This window comes from Grus americana, chromosome 17 (assembly GCF_028858705.1).
Source record: "Grus americana isolate bGruAme1 chromosome 17, bGruAme1.mat, whole genome shotgun sequence".
In the NCBI taxonomy this organism is placed as follows: Eukaryota; Metazoa; Chordata; class Aves; order Gruiformes; family Gruidae; genus Grus; species Grus americana.
In genome coordinates this window covers 2,188,681-2,213,237 of record NC_072868.1, presented here as the reverse complement: position 1 = coordinate 2,213,237, position 24,557 = coordinate 2,188,681, and the positions used below count along the sequence as shown (strand labels likewise).

Below are 24,557 nucleotides of genomic sequence, written 5' to 3'. Positions count from 1 at the left end.
CTCTTGTAAACATAGCAGAATGGCAACGCTGGTGCCACTGCTCTATTTTGGAAACACGGGCAAGTTCTATCTCTTAACCCTCCCGGTTCCAAATGTCTTTGACCTTGTGTGGCAATAGTATCCAAATAAAAGCAGTGTTTGAGGATGTCTTTATCTAATTGGCTCTGATATCCAAGAATTTAGCTTGTTTTAATAGCTGTAATTTGCGATGTTAAATTGACAAAAGAACTTCAGATCTGTGTGTGATGCAGAGAGAAAGGCAGGTGTAGCCTTTGGGATATCCGTTGTCATTTGTGTGGCATCCTTTACCCTTGAAGTTTTGGAAGATATCCCCAGCAAAACTTGTCTTTATAGCTCAGTTAGAATTGAAGAAATCAGAAACCAGGGTATTTTAGACTGTCTTTTCCCAATATATTATTATAGTGAGTTTCTCATTGTTTTGTTTAGTCTCTGCTATCCTGCCACTCACCCTTTTCAAAGAGAAAAGGAGAGAAATCTGGACTGATATTTGTAAGAAGGCAGTCCGTGCCGGGAGAATGACAGTAGATCTAGCTATTGCTTGCTTGTATTTACCTGAGAAAAGGCACACATGTTTAAGAATGAAACATGCACTGCAAGCTGCCTTTGGTTCTGAAGATTTTAATACTTAAAAAAAAATCTTGTTTGAAAGAACAAATTGAAATTCTTTTCTTTCTTCTTACAGCGAAAGTCCAAAGCAGTTCAAATTTAATTACAGTTACATTGCTCTTTGCTACAGCTCTTTAAATCTGAATTTGGTCTAGTGTGCGTTCTTAGTTGTGGTTTGGCTGACAGTTTTAATCACTACACTGAATGCAAGCACCTCCAAGTGATCATTGGAATAATATGTGGCATTCTGATCCAAAGTGATTTTTCCTGTCTTTAAAACAAAGAACTGGTACAGTACATGTGAAAGGTGATGTTGCAGTGGAAAATAACTGAGACTTTTAAGTGCTAACTTTGAAAGCTTCTTACAGATTAAACAGTTATTTTGGGGCTTAAGGGAGATTGAGAGAAGATTATTTACATGAATTTATTAGTTAAGCAGCATCACCTCATTTTCTTACCTTGATTTTCTTTCCCTTCTTAAAGTTCTGTTTCTTCTGTTGTGAAACAGCCCTGAAATATGAAGTTGTCTTGTTTCTTTGTTTCTAAGTTTCAAAATAATTTGGGGAAGTTAACTACAGAATAAATAAGCTAATAGAAAGACAGGTAGTAAAGTAGCATGATGTTCCTCTTGTAGAGTTTAAATTAATCATTGTTTCTAAGAAAGCTTGCCTTAGGACTGCTTGAAAAATAGGTTTCTTGAGAGACTTACAAAATAAATTAATTTTCTTCTATTTTCAACATATGCAGTAGATAAGTTGCTTCTCAACAGCATTGTCACTGTCAGTCAATGATAGCATCTAAACAAATATCTTTTGTAAATTTAAGCTGTTTAAGCAAAGTGGTAAATGTATTCAACTGTAGTGAAATACTTTTCATGTTGCAGCAAAACCAATTTGATTTCTACTTAAAAGCAAGGAAAAGAGTCTGTAGGGTTAGAGCGGAAGAAAAACCCCTTGCAAATGGTAATGGTGAAGCTTCTGGGAGTGCTATCACTGATGCTGTTTATTTTTAAGCCTTTCTGTTTGGCCATACAGTTATGTTCATGTAATGTTCTAATTTTTGTCAGTCTGCTGTACTTATATGTAATTGAAGGAACTACTTTGTGCCCTTACACCTAAGGAAAGCAAATACATGTGCATAACCTAGAGGAGAATATTTGCCTCGGCTGCTTACTGTAACCGTACTTTGCTCAACTATAGAAGGGCTTTGAAGTGTGTGCTTGCCTCAGAAGAGGAAGTAGACAAGCTATGATTATAGCCTAGCTTGGGAGTATTCTGTTTTTCTAGATATTTACTTTTTGCTGTCTCATAAATTGAGTGTTTTTAAAGGTTTTAGGCAATCCTTCTTGGGCTCGGTTTGACTGTTACCTGGGCTAATTCTGTGTCCACATTTTGGAGAGGGAAAGGTAGTTGTTTTTCTTCATCACTCTCATCTGAAGAATAAAGCAATAAGGACTTGAGCATTTTCTCTAAGTGACTGGCATTCAGTTTTACTTATTGTAGTGTGGAGTTTTTGCAGTTGAAGGATTGATCTTTTTCTTCATAAGAATTGCAAATTACACTTAATAGAAATGAAAGTATTGTAACAAACTAGGAAAGAACATTTTAAAGAAACCAAGGCCCTGTTTCATGTGACCAGCTCTTAAGTTATGCCTGGAATTTCTACTTTTACTATACTGGGGCATAGAACAAACTCCCTGGTAAAACAAGGGCAGATTTTTTTTTTTTGCCCTGTGAGGAACCATGATACTAGATCTTGTTACGCTGGTTATTCAAATCATTTTTTAAAACTTGGCAGTATGTTAATATGCTGGGTTTTTTTTTTTTAAAGTTTTATTACAGTCCTTCCATTTAGAAACTGATAATGCCTGCCTTCCACCCACCTGCCTGAGCTATTCTAAACTGTGCTGGTAGGAGAGGCCTATTGTTTCAGTCATGAACAGAACTACTTACATGTTTGCATTTAGATCATTGATTTTGAAGTTCAGAGCTTAGACTCAAATGGTATTGTTGTTGAGCAAGAAAAGGCCTATTCTCTTCAGGTGGATTGTTAAAGTTTTATTGTGTGGAACCTTGTTTCTAATCCAGAAGAAGTGAAAGTTAGGTGACGTACCTTTTACCTGAAATGTGCAGATCTCGGGTTTTGGATGGGGTAAGTCATGACGTGGAAGCTGGAGCTTTCAAGAAGAGGGTGTCAATATCAGCATCTATAAAATCTTTATGCTCTCTGTTTTCTGTTCTTTAGAGGTGTAGCTTTTTGTCAAGGGTAGCCTTTAGACATACTTTCTCTCTCAGAATTAGCTAGATATCTGGTAATCTTTTTAAAGTTTAATACTGAGGAAAAGAAAGATCAGTGAAGGTTGAAAGTGATCTTGATTAGAAAAAGACATGGTAAAGACAGATCTATAATCTGGTTCTGATTTATTAATTCATCAAATGGATAGCCATTTGCAGTGAAATATCCATCAATAATATAAAATTTGCAAGTGGAAGCATATGCATTTACTTAAAAATAAAACGGGCTCTTTGATTCTTTCAGTTTCACATGATTGTGATGGAGCTTTTGCCTGTGCAAGTCATTCATAAGTGGTTACTGCCCTTTTTTTAGCTTTGCCTCGTCCAGTACAGTGAAAAAAGCTAAGGAAGACTAGATGCTGAGCAAGTTGAAGAGTATGTACTGAGACATAGAAGAGTGGATTGTGTTCATTTTTAACATGCTTTTTGGTCAGTATCCATCCCTAGTGCCTGCTCCTATTCCCAGTGCTAGCTGTCTTTTTATTATGTATTAATGATCATTACTCGTGCTTGACAGTTAGAGTGGTCAGATATCCAAATGTTTATTTCTTCACTACTGGTTTCATAGACATTTGAATGTTTTTCTTACTGCTGTAAATATATAATTTCAGAGACTAGGTAAAAAAAAAAGTGGCAATTAATATATAAAAATGTTCAGAAGACAATAATGTGTTTGGTCTAATCTTTAACCAGGCTTGCTAACTTCTGTGAAAGTGATGAGCTGCGTATTTTCACTAGATGTTACCTGAAGTTGAACACCCTTTCTGTCTATTCAAGTTAAGACCTCCTGGGGTGATCCTGCCTATGAAGGGCATTTCACTCTGCAAATGAAGTGAGAAGAAAGAAAATACAGGAGCTTAGAAGATAAAAAGTAACAGTGTGATACTAACTTGTTTTTTTGTATAAGGATAGCAAGGCTGCTTCTTTTCTTAAATGTGTGGGATTCATCCAGTGCATGTGTTGTCATCAATAACGCAGTCTTCAATGCAGCTTCTTGTTCCAGCTGTTTGAAGGGGAATAATGTGTATAATGGTAACAGGAAAGAAGAGGGAAATGCTGAAGGTTTAGGAAAATGCTCTGACCACTTCACTCTACATTAAAAATGTTTCCATAGCTATCCAAACTAAATAGCTGTTACCTGTGTTTTCAGGGTTTTTTTTACATTGTGTTATTTAGTAAATACTGGCCATGTGTAACATTTCTAATTCTATGTAAGTGTTCATCACCTAAAGATACAGAGGAAAATTTATGATCAATGGGCAGTACTTCTGCAGATAATTAGCATATTCCATTTGGTGCTTGTTTACTGAGTTTACCAGTAAGACATTAGAATATCTTTTTTTATCTTTGTGCTCTATATTAGAATGACCAATTTCCAGAGCAATGCTACATTTGTTAAACATTTGCCTGAACCAAATGTAGTTCAGGTCAATGAATAAGCTATCACAAGGCAACGGTGTTCTCATTGTTGTTCTCATTGTTGAATCAATGTATTTAACCCCTGTACTGAAATCTAGTTTGGGCCAATGCATTTGCTCTGTGTGGGAACCTGTTGACATTGCCAGTGGTTTATTTAGGTATTTTCAATGGTTTAAAGGTTTTAAACATAATCCTGCGAGGTGTGGCATATCATTACTTTTTTCTTTCCCTTCCTTTCTGCCCCTCATCAGCCCCTCGGAACTTTAAGACTTATGGCATTAGTGACAATTTGAGTTATTACAGCAAAAAGATAGCATTTAAGACTTAAAAAAAAAAAAAAATCTTGCTTTCACCTGGGATGTGAATGTCTGAACAAAATAGCACTGTCCTGATGGTGATGTTAGAGGTGAAAATGCTTTCAGACTAATGTGTGTTCACTTCAAAGCTGTGAACTTCCCAGTGAACTGTACATTTGAGTGTAGAAAATACCAGCAAAATGAAATTCACAGTTAAGTGTGGAGGATGTGGGAGTTGAGAGGTGAGGGACTTTGTAGACAGTAGTAATAGGGATAGGCTCTATTATGAGAGAAAGTCTGTGCCACACTTGGGATTTTTTTTGCTTTTTGCAATTTAACTTCCTATTTTTAAAATAGTAAATTTTGTATTTTGTACTTCTGCCTTCATGACTTGTAACTAAATGCAGTAAGGGTCTTATATATTACAAACTAAATTTAAAAAAAGTGTCTGAACAAAATTGAGAACAACAATTGTCAGAACTCCTCGTGTGACTTAGACTCAGGGTTTGTATCTGGAAGAGTGCTTTGCTGATTAAGAAGGTCATTAGATAGGCCTCTATGGGCCTATACTTTTACTCCAGTATGTATCTTTTCAGTTTGCCACATAATGCATGGACAGGTAAGCCGTGAAGGCGTGTATGTATGGTGTAATAAGTGTGTTCACACTGAATTACACTCCTTCTATAGAATACTTTGCCAGGGCATTAAAAAAAAAATAATGTTTTGCAGTTATCGGGGGGCCTAGGCTTTTTTTTTTCCCCTGAAGATTTACTGAATTTAAACAGGTCAGTCAGTGTCAATTTAGTACAAGAATTGGCACAAAGATAGTGAAGGACTGTGTGACTGGAGGAATGTAAAGGGGAGTGTGGGGCTGCTCCGTCAGCAGTATCAAGCTGCCAGAGTGGAACTCACTATCTGTGCTCCCCTGATAGCTGCAGCAGCTGTCTTGCCGTCATTCTTATTGTATAGTTACCTCTGGCTCACTGTCAAGTTTTAGTTTAGGAGACAGTTCTAAGCTTCTTCACAGGCCTGTGGGCTTTAAGTTGTATCCCTACAGAATGGTGATTCCATTGAAATTGAAGGGTGCAATTAATGTTTGTTGTTAGCCAATAATCTGGTTCTTTCTTTAAATGTGCAATTGTCAGTTCTCCATACAGAAGATCTAGGATGTAAAGACTGAAACTTTCATTCAAGGATTTTATTTATTACTACAGTTGGAAGTTTTGGGTAATCCAAGATTTCAGAAGAGAAATCTACTTTATAGTCTGATAAAGGGCAAAAGGGTTTTAGGGCAGTCCCACAAAAAAAAGTTAGAAGGAAGTTCTGAGAATATTGAAATAGTGTTGCAGTTCTAAGACATCTTTTTCCTATAGATTCTGTTTTAATTTTCAGAGAGGCATGAGCTGGAATGTAGCAAGCAGTTGCATTTCGCAGAGTTGGGGTGGTTTTGTTGTCCACTACTGGCTATGCTTTCATGTTGCCATCTGGTCACCCACAAAAGATTGCTAGGAAGTAGGTGATAGACTTCTGTTGCAATTAGAAAACATAAAGATGATTCCTCTGGAACTCAAGATTTTGCTTGCAGCAGTTTTTAGTTTTTAAAAAGACAGTGACCCACAGTAGGTGTTCAGATACCTCAGTGTTTACTTAAATAATCTCAAATAATTTTTTTCCAGAAATTCTCATTTCTATTAGGTCTTTTGGATTTGTGTGCTGTACTTCAGTAATGTATATTTTAGGTTGGAAAGATGCAACCTTTATTTCTAGCTGCTATTGAATTTAGCACACAGGAATATTACTTCATTTTGTTGCAAATGCTAGATTTCCAGTTCTAGTTTCTTTGATTATTTGTAATGCTTAAGAGTATTCAGAGAAGCAGCTTATTTTTCTTATGGGGCAATATATATCTATTCATACCTTAGTAACTAGTTAACTAATTTCAGTGCATTGGCGACTGTAGTTCTTGTTCTTACAGCTGAATCAAAGTTAATCAAGAGGAACTGTGTCTTATACCATCTAATTTGCTAAAGCAAGTACAAGCAGCAAGTGACAAAGAACTTTCTTTTTCAAGAGATTTCAAATAATCAGCAAATTTCAGATTTGTGGTTGTCACTGGTAGTACAGAATGATTCATCGTTTCTTTGATGAGCCTTGCCAGGTTGAATTGCAGATCTGTGCAGTCTGTTTTGATTTGGTTTATTGCTCAGGTACCTACAGTGACAATCTGTTCAGCAAGCTACTTTTTGTCAGGTGACATAATTTGTCGTTATCGTTATCTTTCTACTGATACTTCCATGGCCCTTTTTATCTGTGTTCTGGGGAGGTAAGAAACTGAGGTGTATCTGGGGTTCTCTTCATTGTTATACCCCCGGAGGGAGGTACCTTTATACACGTGTGACCCTTCATCAGTGCTGTTGAATGCTCTTAAAACAAGGTGTGTTGTGTGCTCTGTAGTTCTGTACAGAACATACTAAATAATCATGTTTAGATTAATGTATATACCAGCTTTTGAAAAACCTATCTGCTAGATTTGAGTCTTCCAGGTGACAGGATCTGGTTTTGGTTCTGGGTTTATAGACTGCTAGTAAACAACAGCCTTTCAAATGGCTACTTTTAAAAACATTCTTTAGAACAACTATAATAATGGGTGAGGTTGTCATTCTTAGTAATGAATACAGATAATAGTGTAATCTAACAGACAAGCTTTCTGGTTTCTTTTTTCCATTCCCCCCAGAGTTAAAAACTTTATGTAGGTTTGTTTGAATAAGAGTGTTTATGAACCATTGATAATGAAATGTAGCACTGTGAATGGAATGGGGAAATATGTTGAAGCAAGCACTGAGCTGTAAACAAGAAGAAAAACTAATGACTGGAGATTATGAAATCCTCTGTAGATGCTGTTCTCTGTTAATAACTGAATATATAACTGCTTTTAAAGTGACTTGTTTAAAAGCTGCACGGTGGATGGTGAAACATAACGTGGTGGCCTTATATTTTGTTTTACTGTGAGAATTTGTAACACAGACATTGTTTCTTACTGACATTCAAAAGTAATGCCTTTGAAATATATTTAAAAATAGCTGTAATACAAAACCATTAGTTTTCTTCTGATGCCAAATCATAAAATAACCAGTCAAATTACTTAAAGCTCAAATAGTTCTTAAACATATCTGCTAATATCAGTCTTTTATCTCTCTTCCCATGAACATCAAATTAAGTTCTGCAGTTTCTGAAATTTGCTCATGAAGGCTAATGATTTCCGCCTTTTTAATTGGAAAATAGCATAAACCAGTAATCTGAATTGTGATGCTATGTGGGTATTTCTGTTATAATGAGGTAGGGGAGCTAAATGTATATACAGGGAACTGTGAAATGAGTGAAAGTTGGTGGATATCTTAAAACCATAAGGCTAAAGTAGTAGAACAGCACATTGATGTGAATTTATCAGCTTGATATGCAGTTATATTACACCTCCATGATCAAGTTACCTGTGTATATCATTAGGATTTTTGGAAGCATCATTTTTGTTTGGTTTTAGTATCATAAGTGACACTCCATTGCCATTCTTTCCCACTGAGGTTTGGATTACTTTGTATAGATACCTAGGAGAAACCTTTAGAAACTTTTAGAGGATCAACATCCTTTAAGTGACACTCCGGCCCAAATTTGTCATACACGAGATATTTTTAATGTAGAGTAATTTGATTGGAAGTACTGCAGAGATTGGGACAGAGGCTTTGTGGATGTGTGGGAGAAATACGGAGCAACATATGGGGGTAACTGTCCAGATTTGCTCTGGAAAGTTATCATTGTATGAGTTAAAATTGAGGAAATTCTTAAATGTGTGAACAGTTGGACACCTGCCAATAGCAAAGTAAAATGTCTTCTTGAATAAACAGAGTATCAGCCATGATATTCAATGACTTCCCCATCTCTGATGTTATACAAATAATAAAGGGATACCACAGGTTCCAAGGCAGTGATATGTGAATGTTTTATGAAGTTTCTTATTAGGACAAAAGAAAATTAAAATAAGCCTGGAAAGCAGTGTGCTTATGAAGTGTACAGTAGCAGTCTTTCTGTTAGGACAGCTGAACTTGGCCTTCCTTTTTGCATGTTTTTCAATTTCACGTTACCTGAGTGTCACTAATTGAAGCTAGCTAACACTTTGGTATGTACAGTTTGGACATTTTGTGGACGATTAACTCAAGCTGTATTGCATTGTTCTTTATAATAGAAAGCAGCAATGAGTAAATTGAAGTAGTTTTTAAGAGAAAAAATACCTAGTGTAGGCTAGTGCATTGAATTTTAATATAGAACTTGGGAAGAGCTGTAGAAATTAAAGGAGATGGCACTCAAGATGAAGATTACTGAACCTGAAGAAGGTGCATACTGCCTTATGCAGCCTGTGCCTTTCTAGTCAAACTAGTAAAACTGAAGCTGTAATCAATAACTGGGCACTGAAAGGGAATCTCAATTTGAAAAAAAAATTAAAAAAATCTATATAACCAACTTGATAGATGTCTCTTTAGAGGAGGAATCTGCTACAAGACAGAGACCTAAAGAGAACAAGCGGGAAGAACAGGACAGGTACAACAGGAATTATTGAGTTTGTTTTAGGGAAGTCAAAGAATCGCAGAATGATTGAGTTTAGAAGGGACTTCTGGACATTGTCTGGTCCAAACCCATCTGCTTAAAGCAGGGCCAGTTAGAGCAGTCACTAACATGTTCCTTTGGGTCTGGAATATCTCTGAGGATGGTGACTTAACCTCTCTTGGCAAGCTTCTCTACTATTCAGCCACCTCACAGTAAAATAACTAACTAACTCCCCTGGTTTTAAGTGGAATTACCCGTATTTTAATTTGTACCCACTGCCTGTTGTCCCATCACTGAGCACTGCTGGGGAGAGTCTGGCTTCATCTTTTTTTAATGCTTTATATCTCCTTCAGGTATTTATACACACTAATAAGATCCTGACAAGCATTCTCTTTTCCAGGCTTAACAGTTCTAGCTCTCTCAGCCTCTCCCCATGTCATATTCCAATCGTGTCATCTCTGTGGCCCCTTTGCTGGTGTCGCTCCAGTATGTCTGTGTCACTCTTCATTTGGGGAGCCCAGAACTAGACACAGTAGCATGCCAGATGTGGTCTCACTGGTGTTGACTAGAGGGGAAGGACCACCTTCCTCATTCTGCTCGTGATGCTTTTCCTAATGCAGCCCAGGATGTTGGCAACTTTTTTTTTTTTCCTGCAAGGAAGTTTTGCTAGCTCGTGTTCAACAGAAGCAGTGTTTTCTGCAAAGTTGCTTTCTGTCCAGCTGCCCCCCAGCCTTTACTAGTGCATGGGTTTATTCCTCCCCAGGTGCAGAACTTTGCACTTTCCTTTGTGGAATTTTTGTTTCATCAGTGTATTTGCTGAGAGTGAGCTTGGTCCCCTTGTCCAGGTCATACATTAAGTTAAACAGTATTGGCCAAGTATGTACCACTGGGGTACAGCATTAATGACTGGCCTCTAACTTGACTGTGTACTGCTGATCACAACCCTTTGAGCCTCACAGTTCAGCCAGGTTTTCAGTCCACCCCACAGTCCTCTGTCTGGCCCATACTTCATCATCTTGTCTATGACAGTGTTATAGGAGACACTGTCAAAGGTGATCAGCATCCACTGCTGTCTTCTCAACTACCAAGTCATCTTGTCAGAGAAAGCTGTCAGGTTGGTCAAAAATTATTTCCCCTTCATGAATCCATGCTGACTAATCCAAATCACCTTCTTGTCCATAATATGCTTGGAAATGACTCCTCTGTGAATTTGCTCCCTGACATTCCCTGGGTTTGAGATAAGACTGACCAGCTTGTAGTTTCTTGGATCATCCTTCTTGCTCTTTTGAAGAAAGGAATCACTGAAAGCAGTTGAGAGACCTTTTCACTTTTACGTGGCACAGTATGGGCTTCACTGAGCTCAAACATCACTTCAGAGATTTATCAGAAATTTTAGTTTTGATGAATTATTTTCTCTAGCACATAGAATGAATGGGAAAAGAAACTTCAGTTTTACAGCATCTCTATAGATGCTTAATACCTCTTGACATTTATCCTTGTAAAAAGAAACATTTGTATTTACACACATAGTGGTACTCAGTTACTGGTCTTCCTTCCACATGAAACAAGTGGTTCTTCATGAAACATGAAGTTCTGTGGTCCAGCTCATTGCTTAGGCCTCAGAGAAACAGTCAGTTGCCCTGTTTGAAGACACAAATACTTTGTGCTTTATGACAGAGCTTTTTTTTTTAACCTACAGCATTAATCATTCAAGTTAAATAATACATGCTTTAAATGCAATCTCAATCTATTTGACTAAAAAGATCCTTATTATTTACCTAATTTTAACTGCTGTGGTCGTGTCTTCCCAGGAGTTTTGCAGAAGCAATTATCTAGCCTAGATTTTGTGCAGAAGAAGGGAAAAAGCAGATCTGTCCTAATGATGGAGAGTGGGAAACTTTGGAATTTCCTTTTATAATAAAGGAAAATGTTCTGTGAAAGAATCCCCTGTGAAATTATCAAAGGACAGTGAAAGGTAGAAGTCTTGAAACAAAGTGACTAAGCATACTTATGCATGAAAATACCTACATCCACATTAACAGAATTAAAGAAAGTAATGCAAAAGAATGAGCTTGAGTCAGTGGACATAACTTAGACCCGTGGAGGTTTTTCATGCAGCCAGAATGCATACCAGAGAGGAATAGGTGAAGGGGAAACAGGGAATGCATCTGCATTAGTGTTTTAATTTGGATAAGGAGTGCACTTTGGAAATGAATCCCCTGATTGTTCTCACAGACTGCACTTTGATTCGACTTGTGAAATGAGCTTGGATCAAGGAAGCTGAATTGCTTTTGCATGAAACTAAACTGGAAGCTGCAGTCCAACTGGTGTGGGGCTGTGGGATCAAAGTAGAGCTGTTCCAAAATAGAACTCCAGAAATGTTTACAATGTTGGTATTGGGTCTACACAGCTGTTTTACTTCCTTGCTGCACTTTTGTTACATTGCACTGTTTGCTGATAGCTACAGCAAATCAGATTAAGGAAGGTACAGTGAGAGTTCAAAGACCGTAATCACTGGAAAAAGGCTGTTGCCATTCTAAAAGATGCCGTAAGAAAAAAGAGGCAGGTTGACTACAGTATTTCTGAAAGGTGTGTGCAAGGAGTTTTTAGAAAAATTAGAGTACAGGAGGTGAAAAATTGGTCTGTAACAAAATAGGAATCTGTTTTGGCAAGTATTTCCCTCAGTGAAACGTAGAAGCTGTAAGACAATGCAATAAGCTAATACAAGCTAAAAGGGAATAAACCTATTTTTAAATACAACTTTTAGAATGGAATTATTTTAATTTTCCTTGAATGTGTACAATATGAACAAGTGTAGAAAATGAAGAAGCAGTAAAAGTCTTCAAGATGAAAAAAGAAACAAAAAAGAAACCTAGATTGATAGAAGCATTTATATGGATTTTTATTAAAGATGCAGGGAAACACACATCCTAAGGTGTTAAAGGAATAGCTATTACATTCGCTAAACTCAGAATTATTTTTGGAAAACAGTGAGATAGAGAATGCTTCAGAAGGAGTTATCTTAGAGAATGCTTCAGAAGGAGTTATCTTAGAAGCTCCTTCTCAGTCTTTCAATTGAGAGCCATATGAAATGAATGTAAAACATATGCTGGAAAAATTATTACACTTCTAAGTGTAATAATGTCATGTAACAAAATAAATCTTGTCATATAAAATGCTTTTTTTAGAACTATGAGATTTGCACGCCGGATTTAATAAAGCAGTTTGTTTTATGGTTTGCATGAAGTCCTAGAAGAAGTAAATTATCTAGACTGAGAAATCTCTTAAGAAATGGAAGCTGGTTTGTAATTGAACTTGATTGGAAGGCGACTGCTTAGGGTAGAAGAGGCAATTGTCTCTGGAGTTCACCTGTTTCACTTTATGTCTATATATTATTGCAAATATCAAGAGGAGTAAAATTTCTAAGGAATGCATCTTCAGGTAACTTCATATTTTTATTTTCATGTTCAATATGTTTTGTTTCTCTTGATGTGTTTTAGTAGCAGTATGGCAGGGATCTACGAAAGGTCTGAAATGTTAGGAACGTAAGGCATTTGTGCATATTTGTGTGTTAGGAAAATAGGATATACATTTGAGTCACTCACTTTGTTGTTACTGTATCTGGAAACTTGAATATCTATTGAGATACCTTTATTACAACTTGTATCTTGCTACTGCTTTAGTGTACTGAACATTTTTATGAGATGATGGGCAGCTTGGTCTAACTTTGAAGTTGGGAGGGTATTGAACAGGATGACCTCCAGAGGTCCTTTCCAACTGAATTATGGGGTGGTTCTATTAACAAAACAAAAAAAAGGGGGGGAGGAAATTAGAAAGTAATTCATAGAAGTGTGTTCTCATTTTAAGATACCCTTGTTTCCTCATATGCTCTTTTAGTAACACATTTTCATTTATGTTATTTTCAGATCATTTTTAGATAGATTTTTTTTTAAAATGCATAGCGTAGGGGAGAACAAAAATACATATAGGAAGGTTCTGAGAGATAAGATTTAAATGCTGCTTGGTAGTTGTTTAGAATACGTTCAGACATGCCTGAGAGTAAAACCAAGCAAACTTTTCTCATCTTGTGTGAAATCTTTCACAAGACTTTGCACCACGACTTTAAAGTCACTGGCTGCTTTGTGTATTTTGTCTCCTTGTCCTTAATTTCCTGCAACTTCATAACAGGCAAAATTTTGGGTTTTGTGGTTTATTTTTTATCTTTTTCAAGTTTTGTTCATGTGTTTTCTGTGAAATAACTTTTAATCCTTGAATATCTTTGTTTTAAATATGGAAAGGTGAATTTGTGTTTTTCCTGACTATTTCTACTAACTTTTTGCATTTCAGGAGAACTGTCAAAACTGCAAAAAGATAGGTAGAAGGGAGGTGATTTGAAATATCTTTTCCAGGCAATCATCAGTTAATAGATTACAAGTAAGAAAATTGCTTAAAGGGGATAAATAACTTATGATTTTGACTTAATATTTTTACTGTGAGTGATCACATGAAGATAATTTCATTGACCTAATTAAAAATTAATTAAATAACATGAATAAGTAGCTTATGGCTTGTGGGTTTGTGTGACCATCTCTTCACTACTGTGTCACATAGCTTAAAGCAGTGATAAGCGGAGGCCTCCAGATAAATTCTTTCTTTCCCCTTCCCATAGCAACAGGCAGGAAGAGACTTTGGATGAAGTTTTTCAGAGGATTTCCTTTTCATGTGTTCACGGTAAGGTCTAAACCAACCTGTTGCTAAGGCCAACATTAGTATTTGACTGAGATGCTCAAGACTAGGATTTTGCTTTGTAGGAAGCTCTTAGCCTCAGAGCCAGCTGAAGTGTAAACGTAGCTGTAGGGCTAAATGAGATTTTATAGGACAGTCAGAAGAAAAAAATATTGCTGCTTTTGGTAACTCTTTTTGTAACTATCTTAGACTTCTCTTCAATGCTTCTTTGTGCTCAAAGTTGTCCTTTGTGATAAAATTTGAGTGGTGTTGAGAAACGTCATCTCTGAATTACAAAACAAATGCATGTATTTCTACAGTTAGGGTACAATCTGATTTAGGTAAACGGCAACCTAAAATGTAGAGTATGGTGTTTATGAAACAGCTGCAAATCAAAGAAAGCATTAAATGCTTTCGGATATTTGTTCAACATACTGTTAGTGCACAGTTTAACAGTGACTGCTTGTAACTATCTGGCCACACTATCTGCTTTTCCCTTGGGAAAATTCTCTTCCAAGGTTACCACTGGAAAATGTTGTACTCTCTATGTACTTTCTTTTTACAAACCTGGAAATATAACACTGTTGTTTTTTAAAAGTGAAATATAAAAGGTTTTTTTACCCATTAGGGCTCTGTCAATACATGTCTGTTAATTACATTGCTTCACTCTTTGTAACTGTATTTCCTTCCTCTCTGAGGAAGGATGTCCCTGAAGTTACAGCACGGATTATTTTTTTTAAGCTGTATTTCCGCAAGGTTCCCTATAAGACCTGGTTCACAGTGTAAGGAAGTGGAAGAATTAAGAGGGAAAGCTGTAACTAATTTGTACAAGATGTGAGACTTTTAATTGCTAGAACTTGATGCCTTTTTGTTAGAGATCTGTAATAACAGTCGAACAGTCCTAATAACAGGAATTGTGTAAGGTCAGAGGAACTTTGGTATTTAGAGGTGCTAAAAGGGTATTTCCCTATCAAAGAGGAATATTGCTCATTCCGAGAAGTTGGTTCCCTATATAGTCAATCACCCCCAGTTCTGGAACTTTCACCTCTTCAGAGCATCAAATCTCTGATCATAATACTGTCAGCTCATAGGTTTCAGATGGTGAGTTTAATTTGTATGTTGAAAGCTGAACTTCCTTTAAACCATCCTAAAAGAAATGTGATGGTCACAGTAGACCAGTGTGATGGGTTAACCGTGGCTGGCTGCCAGGTGCCCACCAAGCCCCACTCATTCTCCCTCCTCAGCAGGAGGAGGGAGAATGTAAGATTGAAAAAGCTCATTAGTCGAGATAAGGATGTGGAGATCACTTACCAGTTACCATCATGTGCAAAACAGACTTGACCTGGGGAGGATTAATTTATTCCAATTAAAAAGAGTAGGATAGTAAGAAATAAAAACAAAACTAAAAACACCTTCCACCTTTTTTCCAGGCTCAACTTCACTCATTCATTCCCAACTCCTCCCCACCCCAAGTGGCACAGGGGAATAGGGAATGGAGGTTGTGGTTAGTTCATAACACTTTGTATCTGCCAGTCCTTTGTCCTCACACTTTTCCCGTGCTCCAGTGTGGGGTCCCTTCCTTGGAATACAGTCCTTCACAAACTTCTGCAATGTGGGTCCTTCACATGGGCTGCAGTTCTTCAAGAATTGCTCCAGCATGGGTTCCTTTTAATGCAGTGCCATCCTTCAGGAACACACTCCTCCAGCGTGGGTCCTCCATGGGCCACAGGTCCTGCCAGAAAATGTGCTTCCACGTGGGCTCCTCTCCATGGGCTGCAGCTCCTGCCAGGAGCCTACTCCTATGTGGGCTCTGCACAGGCTGCAGCTTCCTTCAGGGCACATTCACCTGCTCCAGCTTGGGGTCCTCCATGGGCTGCAGGTGGATATCTGCTCTAGCATGGTCCTCCATGGGCTGCAGGGAAATCACTGCTCTGTTGCCTTAAGCACCTCCTCCCCCTCCTTCTTCACTGACCTTGGTGTTTGCAGAGTTGGTTCTCTCACATTTTCTCACTCTTCTCTCACACAGCTGCCGCACAGTGGTTTTTACCTTTTCTTAAATATGTTGTCACAGAGGCGCTATGAGCATCGCTGATGGACTCAGCTTTCACTGGCAGTGGGTCTGTTTTGGAGCCAGCTGGAGCTGGTTCTGTCCAACGTGGGCACAACCCCTGGTCTCTTCTCACAATAGCCACTCCTGCAGCCCACCTTGCCATGTAAATCCAATACAACCACCTATTATGGAGACAGATTTGTGGCAAATTTGATTAAGTGTCTTTGACAAGTTAAGTAAAAAGGTTCTGTATTCATACCTTTAGGGATTTGTTACTCCATCAAGGAAAGGCAACCAACAATGATTTAAAAACCTTGATCTATAGGCTAAGCTTCCAGAAGAGGGGACCTAGGAAAATAGTTTTGCCCCTCATGAAATGGATAAAATAGCACAAACCCTTATAAACAATCTTTTACTTTGCGAGTGTATTGTCAGCCTGTGATAACACCTGGATATTTTCAACCATAAAAGGAATAGGCTTGAATATCTGCTTTCTTGAATGAAAGGCAATTTATATTGCTACTCGCAAAGCAAGGTAACTGCTTACCTTCCAGTCCACAGGTTGTAACATTGTTCTGGTTGTGTGCTACCACTGAAAAATTTTCCTGAAACCTCATCAGAGAAGTAGACCAGGTTGGATGGGGCTTTGGGCAACCCGGTCTAATGGAGAGTGTCCCTGCCCATGGCAGGGAGTTGGAACCAGATGGTCTTTAAGGTCCCTTCCAACCCAAACCACTCTGTGATTCTGATAAGTATTAAGACGAAACATAGTTCTGAGTTAATGCAGTTTTGTGTTGAAACTATATTATTACAAAAGATTTTTTTAAAAAGTTTTAAAGGCCAAAATTTATTTCTAAAAGCAGTGGTTTGTAAAATGCAGGAGTTAATCCAGTTAATACCAGTAGATCCAGCAGTTTAAAAATCTGTTTGACAGTGTTGTAACTACTACAAACTTAGTTTCACTGTCTGCTCCTCTGTGTTCCTAATACCAATTTAATTCTCTCTACTGTGGGTTAACATGCATGCTGAGTTTAATATATTTTGTTTTCCAACAGTGGTATTTAAGAACCAGCTAGTTTAAGTATTGCTCTATTTCTAAGATTACAGCAGTGAACCAGTTTTAGCTTAGTGGTTTGCATATATGAATTGTTGTCCTCTTTGAAATGGATTGTACCATGAGAAGGAAATGGCTGAAATAAAAATAGTCTATCTCTTTGTTTTCACAAATGGTTTTAATTATCTCATGCAGCTCTGCAGTGGTTTTTCTTGCCAGACCTTTTGGAATCAAGGCATATGAAGTTCATGTACACTTTTGTCTTTTTTTCCCCTTTTTGAGCATTTCTTAAAAGTTAGTAAAAGCTAACATCCTTTTAGTTAGGAAGGAAATTCATTAGCAAGTTATCTGAGTTGGTGGCAAAGCCTGTTTTGTCCCTTTTGTACTGCCTGCCACAATTTTAGTCTACAAATAACTTGTGGTTGGGGAATTACTGATGTACTACTGAAAGGGGAAAAAACTGCCAAGCTACATGATTTTTTTTCTTTGAATTTTGTATATTGCAATACTGTGTCTTTACATGTCTTTTTTCAATTCTTTTATTCAGTATCAAATACTATATGTATGTAGAAAAAAGTCATATGAAATATTTCTGCTGAGGTGCAGGTTATACAAGAAGGCTTCTTGGTGCCTAGAAATGCAAATGAATGAATTCTCTATAATTTTGATGTAAGTCTTTGGTTTAGGAGGCCTGAAGACATAGTTTAATTTGAATTGCAAGGAGTGTTGTTGGAAGCATTTTTCTCTGCAGGTTGAAGTTGATAGACCAGTTTTTCTAATCTGTGCAGTTTGCTTAAGGAACACTGGTGATCCCAGGTATTGAGGTAAAAGTTACAGCGTAAATATCACTGGGTGTCTGGCCACAACATTTCCACAGTTAATCTGTCTGTCTTTGGGCAATCTCTTTGTCTTGATAGTCGGGTTAGATGTTTTTCAGCTTTTCCAACTTGGAACTTTTGGATTCAGAAGAGTTTCCCATGTTCAGTTCTCTTTTGAAGTGGTAGATATTTAGGAAAAACCAAGGAATCAGCACTGAGGATTAGTTTTGTACAAATAATTGTCCGAGTGCATTTAGGAAAGCTGTTTAAGGCTGTTAGTCTGTAGTTCCTTAGTCTTTGCTACTGTAATTTTAAATCTGTTCATGACACAGAATAGAGCCATCTTTTGATCCTATTGTAGGATATCAATATGGTGTCAGACTGATTATCATTCATGTTGTCTATGAGGTTGCAGGAAATTAGTATAACAAAGCTCAGTGAGACTTTACAGGAAGGGAATGTGGTATTTACTTTTAAAGTCTCAAATTTAATATGACCCACTCGCACTCATTCTCTCATAGATTTCATTTACTCTTTCTCACGCTCGTGTACTTAGAAGTACCAGGATGTTTTTGTGTTGAGGTGGTATAGCCAGTGTCTTATATGCAATATGGAAGATGGAACTAATGGTATCTGTCAACTGCTTATCATGCTTCAGGTTCCTTTTGGTGACAACAAACTCCTTTTTACACAGATATTTTATATCCCTTTGGGAGTCAAGAGTTGTTTTACGCTTTAGAATCTGGTTTGTTTCAGCCTCCATAAATTTAAGTGAAGGTTAGTGCTACTTGTTTTTTCCTTATTTGGAATATCCATATTTTTATAGCTACAGTACGTTTTCCTGTTGGGCTGACAGGAAAAAGGAATGACATATGTTATGTGCCATAACCATGTTGTCACTCTAGTCTCTTGAAAGCACAGGCTCTTTTGCTGGCCAGTCATCTGTGCTGTAGTCTTATGAGAGTGAAGGCATCCTGGTCTTGACACAAACACTGCTCAGTTTTATTGCTGCAAGAAGTGTTCTTTGTTATCAGTAAAAGCCATTCTTTTAACCTTTCTTTTGCTGGTTTTTCTGATTTATACATGCACGTTTCATAGAATCATAGAATGATTTGAATCATCTAGTTCCACCCCCCTGCCATGGGCAGGGACACCCTCCACTAGCCCAGCTTGCCCAAAGCCCCATCCAACCTGGTCTTGAACACTGCCAGGGAGCCAGGGGCAGCCACAGCTTCTCTGGGCAACCTGTGCCAGGGCCTCGCCACCCTCACAGGGAAGAATTTCTGCCTTCTATTTTCCTTATTTCTTATTAGCTAGCAAGTCTGTAGTAGGGAAAGGACAGAAGTTGGGCAGCTCTTCTCCTATGTTTTGTGGTTTATCTATCTTGCTTTTCCCTCATTGCAGCCTCTGAAGGTCGTGTCACTTGGGTTGCTTCCCAAACTGATTAAATTGTATTTCCCACAAATATATTTTTAGCTAGTATATTGAATTGACTCAAGTGTTGTCTTTGAGTCTGCATCTCACTCATTCTTATCAGAACAGCTGCCTGTATGTTAGCTTTGTAAATAGTTAAACTTAGTGTGTACACAGCAAAAGGGAGGTGTGCCTATAGTGCTAACTGGCATATCAGTGCTGGCTCTCATCTGATGAGTACAGTGATTGATAGCAGTGGAAGTAGGACAACAGCTCAGTAATTCAACCTGGAGTCTGTTTTAGGACCCATTATGCACTGTATTTCACACTTGTTCAAAAAATAATTTAGGCACCTGGATTTTAAATTTCAACAGATACATTATGGCAGAGACAACTTAGATTTTACTGCATTTTCAGTAAATAGGTGTAGTGCTGCTCACATTCAGTAATGGCCAAGGGAGCTACGCTGCATTCTGCTGTTAAAACCCTCTTTGTTTCCATTCCTTATATAAATATCCCTTGATGCAAACCTCATAATTGCTTCCCTTTCCAATGTGTACTCAACACTGTTATAATCTGTGTCTATTCTTTTCTTTCTGGTTGATTACTCAGCAGTTTCTTTCTGTATGTCTTCTTACTTGTTTGGGCAAAAGTGACCATGTCCTTAAAATTTATTTTGGGGGGAAAAAAGAGAAAACTGTAAAGCAATAAAAACAGCTTTGTCAAACCACTTTTTATTTTAAAGATGAAACTTGAACAGTTAAAGTAACTGCAAATTTGCTAAACAAGTTAGTTGCCAAACTAGCTGTCTCTGCCTAGGCTTACTGGGTAATTATGTCTTAACATTTAAGAGGAAAGAACTTTTCCACAGTATGCATGCCTTCAATTAAAAAGAGGCTTCAGTGTTTTGGGGGAAGGAGAGGAAGCATTTGTATTTAATTTCTTGCACACAAAGTGCAGTATTTATGTGAACAGGTGACTTTGAACTTTTTCTGAAATATCTAATCTAATCTCTTCTTAATTGTCTGTAGCTCACATACCTGTTGATAAAAAAATTAACTGTTGTAAAGGGGATATGTTACATTTTACATGCGGTTTTTTAAACACAACTTTGTATATTTTACACGTTTTCCAAAAGTCTGTATCCCTGCTTTACGCATGAGGTTTTCAAAACCATTGTTAAAATTACTAGGTATGTTAAAGACATTTTTTCACTATGCGATTTTTTTTTTACTGGATTATTGAAACAGCAAATAGCACTTTGAATTGGTACACCTGTGAAGAGCAGTTTAGCCTGTTCTGAAAATTAATTACTCAACATAAGGCTTACAGCAGCCAACATTGTCCAATTATTTCAGTATTTTTTAAATTATAAAGAGCATGTGCCAACATATTTTCAAAGCTATGCATTTATAATACATTCACAGGATTTCATTCTCAGCTAGTTGTGTCTTCTATTCTTTCCAATAAATATGAAACAAAATTACCTTCTTCAATAAGTCAGTTCTTTAACAGATGAATCCCATCAATGAATAAAGTTACCATAAGTTAAATTAGTGTGTCACTCTGAAAATCTCTCAAGCCTCTGATAGCATTTTTCTTCTGTTCATATTCCCTGATTTTGTGGGGTAAGAAGCTCCTTCCCACTTCTTCCCTTACTTTGCTTTAACCAAGAAACACTGAAAGCTGCTTTTCTCCCCACTCTTTCTCATGATTTCTTAGAAGAAAAATAAATGAGGATCCTCCCTTTCTGTCTTCCTTTTTCTGAGAGTGTTTGCAGCATCTGGGCTGCGCTGCTTTACGATTTCTTCTTTCTTCCACACCACTCAGACAAAAAAAAATCTGGTGATGAAGTTTGCTGTCTGGGATTAAAGTGCCACTGAAGATGATGCAGTTTGGCCTAACAGCATCAGGTCATGCCGTAGGGGAGGCTTCTGAGAAAGCACTCTAGTGGAATTCAAAGAACTGAATCCCAAAAGGATGCGTGGACCGAGTTTCCTACTGTGAGGCAGATTTATTTTAAGCAGTGTTTGTTCAAACCTGCCTGAGTACAAACAATGGTATATGCAATTATGAAGCTGAGCATAATTTATCTAATAATCTACACATTATGGTAGCATGTTACAAAAACAAACCAACCTACCTAGCAGTAGCTATGCAGCCACCAAAGAAATTCAGGCAAGCATTTGAATGGTTTATTTTTAATTACAAGAAGATATTAATACTGTATTATTCTATTGTATCATTTTATATGCCAAATAATTTGTCTTGTTCATTTCTTAGAAAATTATACTTATGTGATTATGCTTTGAGCGTCTGATACAGAGCTGGCCTGCTCTGTCACAGCTTTCAAACCTTTCAACTAATGTTCCTAAATTTCAAATTCTGGTAGGTTTCTTGGAAGTGGGTAGCAGCATCTGAGGGGAAAAAATGGCAATATGGGCTTACTATAATTTAAACCAAAATTAAACCAAATCCCTAAATATTTATGAAGATGTGTGTAATTTTCTACTGCAGAAAAAAACTTGAGTATGCATTTTCAGTTGTTTGGAATGAGTTTCAACTTGTGGAAGTCCTTGTTTCATTACAGTGAATTTATAAAGCAGACGTATACCTATTTTATAATAATTTCTGAAATTATTTTTTTTTCATAAAATGGTTATTTATAACATAATTTGAAAGCAATCATTATACTCCTTTCCACTGGCAAGAGGTCAAAAGGTCTACTGCAGTTAAAATGCTTATTGGTGTTCACACATGATGGCCTCTTCACATCCAGTTGCTGACAGAACTGTTTGTCTTAAGGATATTTGCTTTTCACAGAATCCTAAATATTGTTTCTATTGTAATAAAACTAAATGGCAATATGCTAATGATTAATATTAATAATGATTGAAGGCTGTATGTTGTCTTACATTGTGGTTAAGTTTTTAAGTAGCCCTAGGCTGATTTTGAGTTGAAATCATATGCAGTGTTCCCATTAAAAATAGCTGTTAATACAGTAGTTTCTTACCAGATTTAATTTGTGTGTGTTATATAAACAAAGAGGAGTTAAATGCTAAAAATTAAGTTTAAATATAGAAATCACCTGGATGTTTGTGACTTGTGGGGTAATTGTCTTTTGCAATCTCTTTGTGCTTCTTCAAAGTGTAATTCATTAATCATCATGGATTCTTATTTGAGTAATTAATATATTTAGCCTTGTTTCCCAAGAAAACGAGGTATATACAATTCCACCTGCCAATCCAGTTCTGCTCTCTTCTTCCCCTTTTCCAGTGTGTTGCACTACAAACTTTCTTAATTGCTGATCCATTCCAGTTCAAAATTGATGGAGGTATCAAAGTTGATTAAATTTCGTGAGTAATGAAAAATCTGGATAGAATATATACATCCATGGTAGGGAAGAGAGTTAAATTAGTGCCCAACTGAGAGAAAAGCGATTATTCCTTACTAGATGCCTGGCTTGGAGCCAGCTATTCTGCTTGCTGAGTCTTTTTCAGCTGGCACTTAAGGGGAGCAGAAGAGGCATTGGGGTGAAGGTATTCAAAAACATGAAAAGAGAAATAGGGATATTGAATTGCAGGGCACAGGTAAATTGCTGCTTCTTCCTCTGGAACTCTCGTTCTCTTTCCTGGCTAACTATTAAAGAGCTTGCTTTGAGTGAAGAGCCTCTGGATTTTAGCAAGCGTGCAATAAAATAAGACTCTTCAGTTTTATTGTTCAAAAATAATTAGAAACTTGATGGTAGCTGAGACACCTAGACAATGTGTAGTGTAGTTTCTTTTTTAAGAAGTATTGGGAGGCAATAGATTCTTGAAATTTTACTTAAGTTAGTGAAAACTGTCTCACTACATACACGCTTGCACATGCACGTGCTAACTCAGCAAATGTTTGCAGGACAGTCATTTCAGCTGTGATTAAGCTAGAATTTTTTCTGCATATTTGCAATGAAAATGATCAAATATTAATAAAATCTTTAATGAGTGTATTTTGCAGGCTTAGAAATTAAAGTTAACTTTAGCATGTGCTTCTGAATGAATGTTATATGCCGTATGTGCTTACTGTATGACTTCAGTTGAAAATTATCACCTAATTGCGTTAGTATCATGTGCAGCGTTATTTCTCCAGGTGGAAAACAGCAGCTCTTCTGTAAATGCAAACTCCTTTAGGCTATCCAGTATGTCTGTATTGGTCTAGATGCTATTCAACTGCTTTCTTAAAGCATAAAGGATACCCAGTGAGTTTGGTAGAACTAATCACAGGATCAGAATTAAGAATTGTCCTCTAAATCTTTTGAATGTAGACTACTTTTGAAATACTTAAATTAAAAGCATTTTCACTCTAGCAGAATTTAGACTTGTGTGATTCACAGCTGGGATCTAGTAATTAATAGTACTGAACTCCACTAACAACATTATTATATACTGTTTAAGCAAGTCATTAGTACTTTTTTGGTGGTGTCATATTCTCCAGTAGTTAACACTAGCATCAGCAAGCAGTAGGATACAAGAACTTACAATTTTACCATTTTTGAAATACCTGTGGAATTATCAATTGCACAGTAATTGTCACAGTATACAGACTTTTGCTTCAGATTGCAGCCTCTAAAAAGAAAGTTGCAATATTCAGATCTGGTCTCCTTTTACAAATACTGTTTTGCATGGCATGCAGAGGATAAGACATGTACTTGTTCAGACTGCTTGTGCCATTACCAGTTCATACCTATAGCCTTTTGTACTCAAAATACAGGAATCAACAACTTAAGCTAACGTGTTACTTTCCTTGTTGGAAAGAATGTTGTATGGAGAAAATGACCTGAGAGCTGGCACGTGATAGTTGATCTGCTTTGGGATTCAGATTCAGTGGCTGGCCAGAGATGTGCAGCAGTGGGCTGGGAGATTTGCGCAGGCGTATAGCTGGATGAATGCTTTTGCAGTAGGTTAAGACCACAGAAGACAGTGAGGAAATGGCACAAAGGAGGGAACATGGCAGGAGAGGGATGCACTGAGTAGTCTGGAAGTTGTATGCAGCTGGTAATGGGGAGTCTTCAATAACCCATTTATTTTCCAGTGGGTAATCTGCTATAGAGGTTTATATCTAGTTTAGTTAGTAAGGGATGTTGAGCTGAAAATGTGTTTTAAAAATTAATAGGAATAAGGATATCTGGATATTTCCACAGTGATGTCTATTTTTAATATAATAGCACACTTTCATTTCTGTCTGTCAATACTGAAGCTATGCGATGTATATTGTCCACTTTCTCCC

The 24,557-nt window shown here is 37.2% G+C and overlaps 1 protein-coding gene across 4 annotated transcripts in view; it reads left to right on the top strand.

Moving 5' to 3' along the window:
- The window catches only part of ITCH (itchy E3 ubiquitin protein ligase), a 63,904-nt gene that overhangs the window by 948 nt on the left and 38,399 nt on the right, over positions 1 to 24,557 (top strand). The window contains exons 1-2 of one of the 4 annotated variants that reach the window (XM_054845001.1): positions 13,586 to 13,666; positions 13,902 to 13,963. The exons of 1 other annotated variant lie outside the window; for it this stretch is intronic. In XM_054845001.1, the coding sequence (XP_054700976.1) occupies positions 13,925 to 13,963 (39 nt within the window). In that variant the 5' untranslated portion in view covers positions 13,586 to 13,666; positions 13,902 to 13,924. Of the gene's footprint in view, positions 1 to 13,585; positions 13,667 to 13,891; positions 13,964 to 24,557 lie in introns of those variants that run through there. 2 more of the 4 variants (XM_054845003.1, XM_054845002.1) reach the window with 2 other exon arrangements.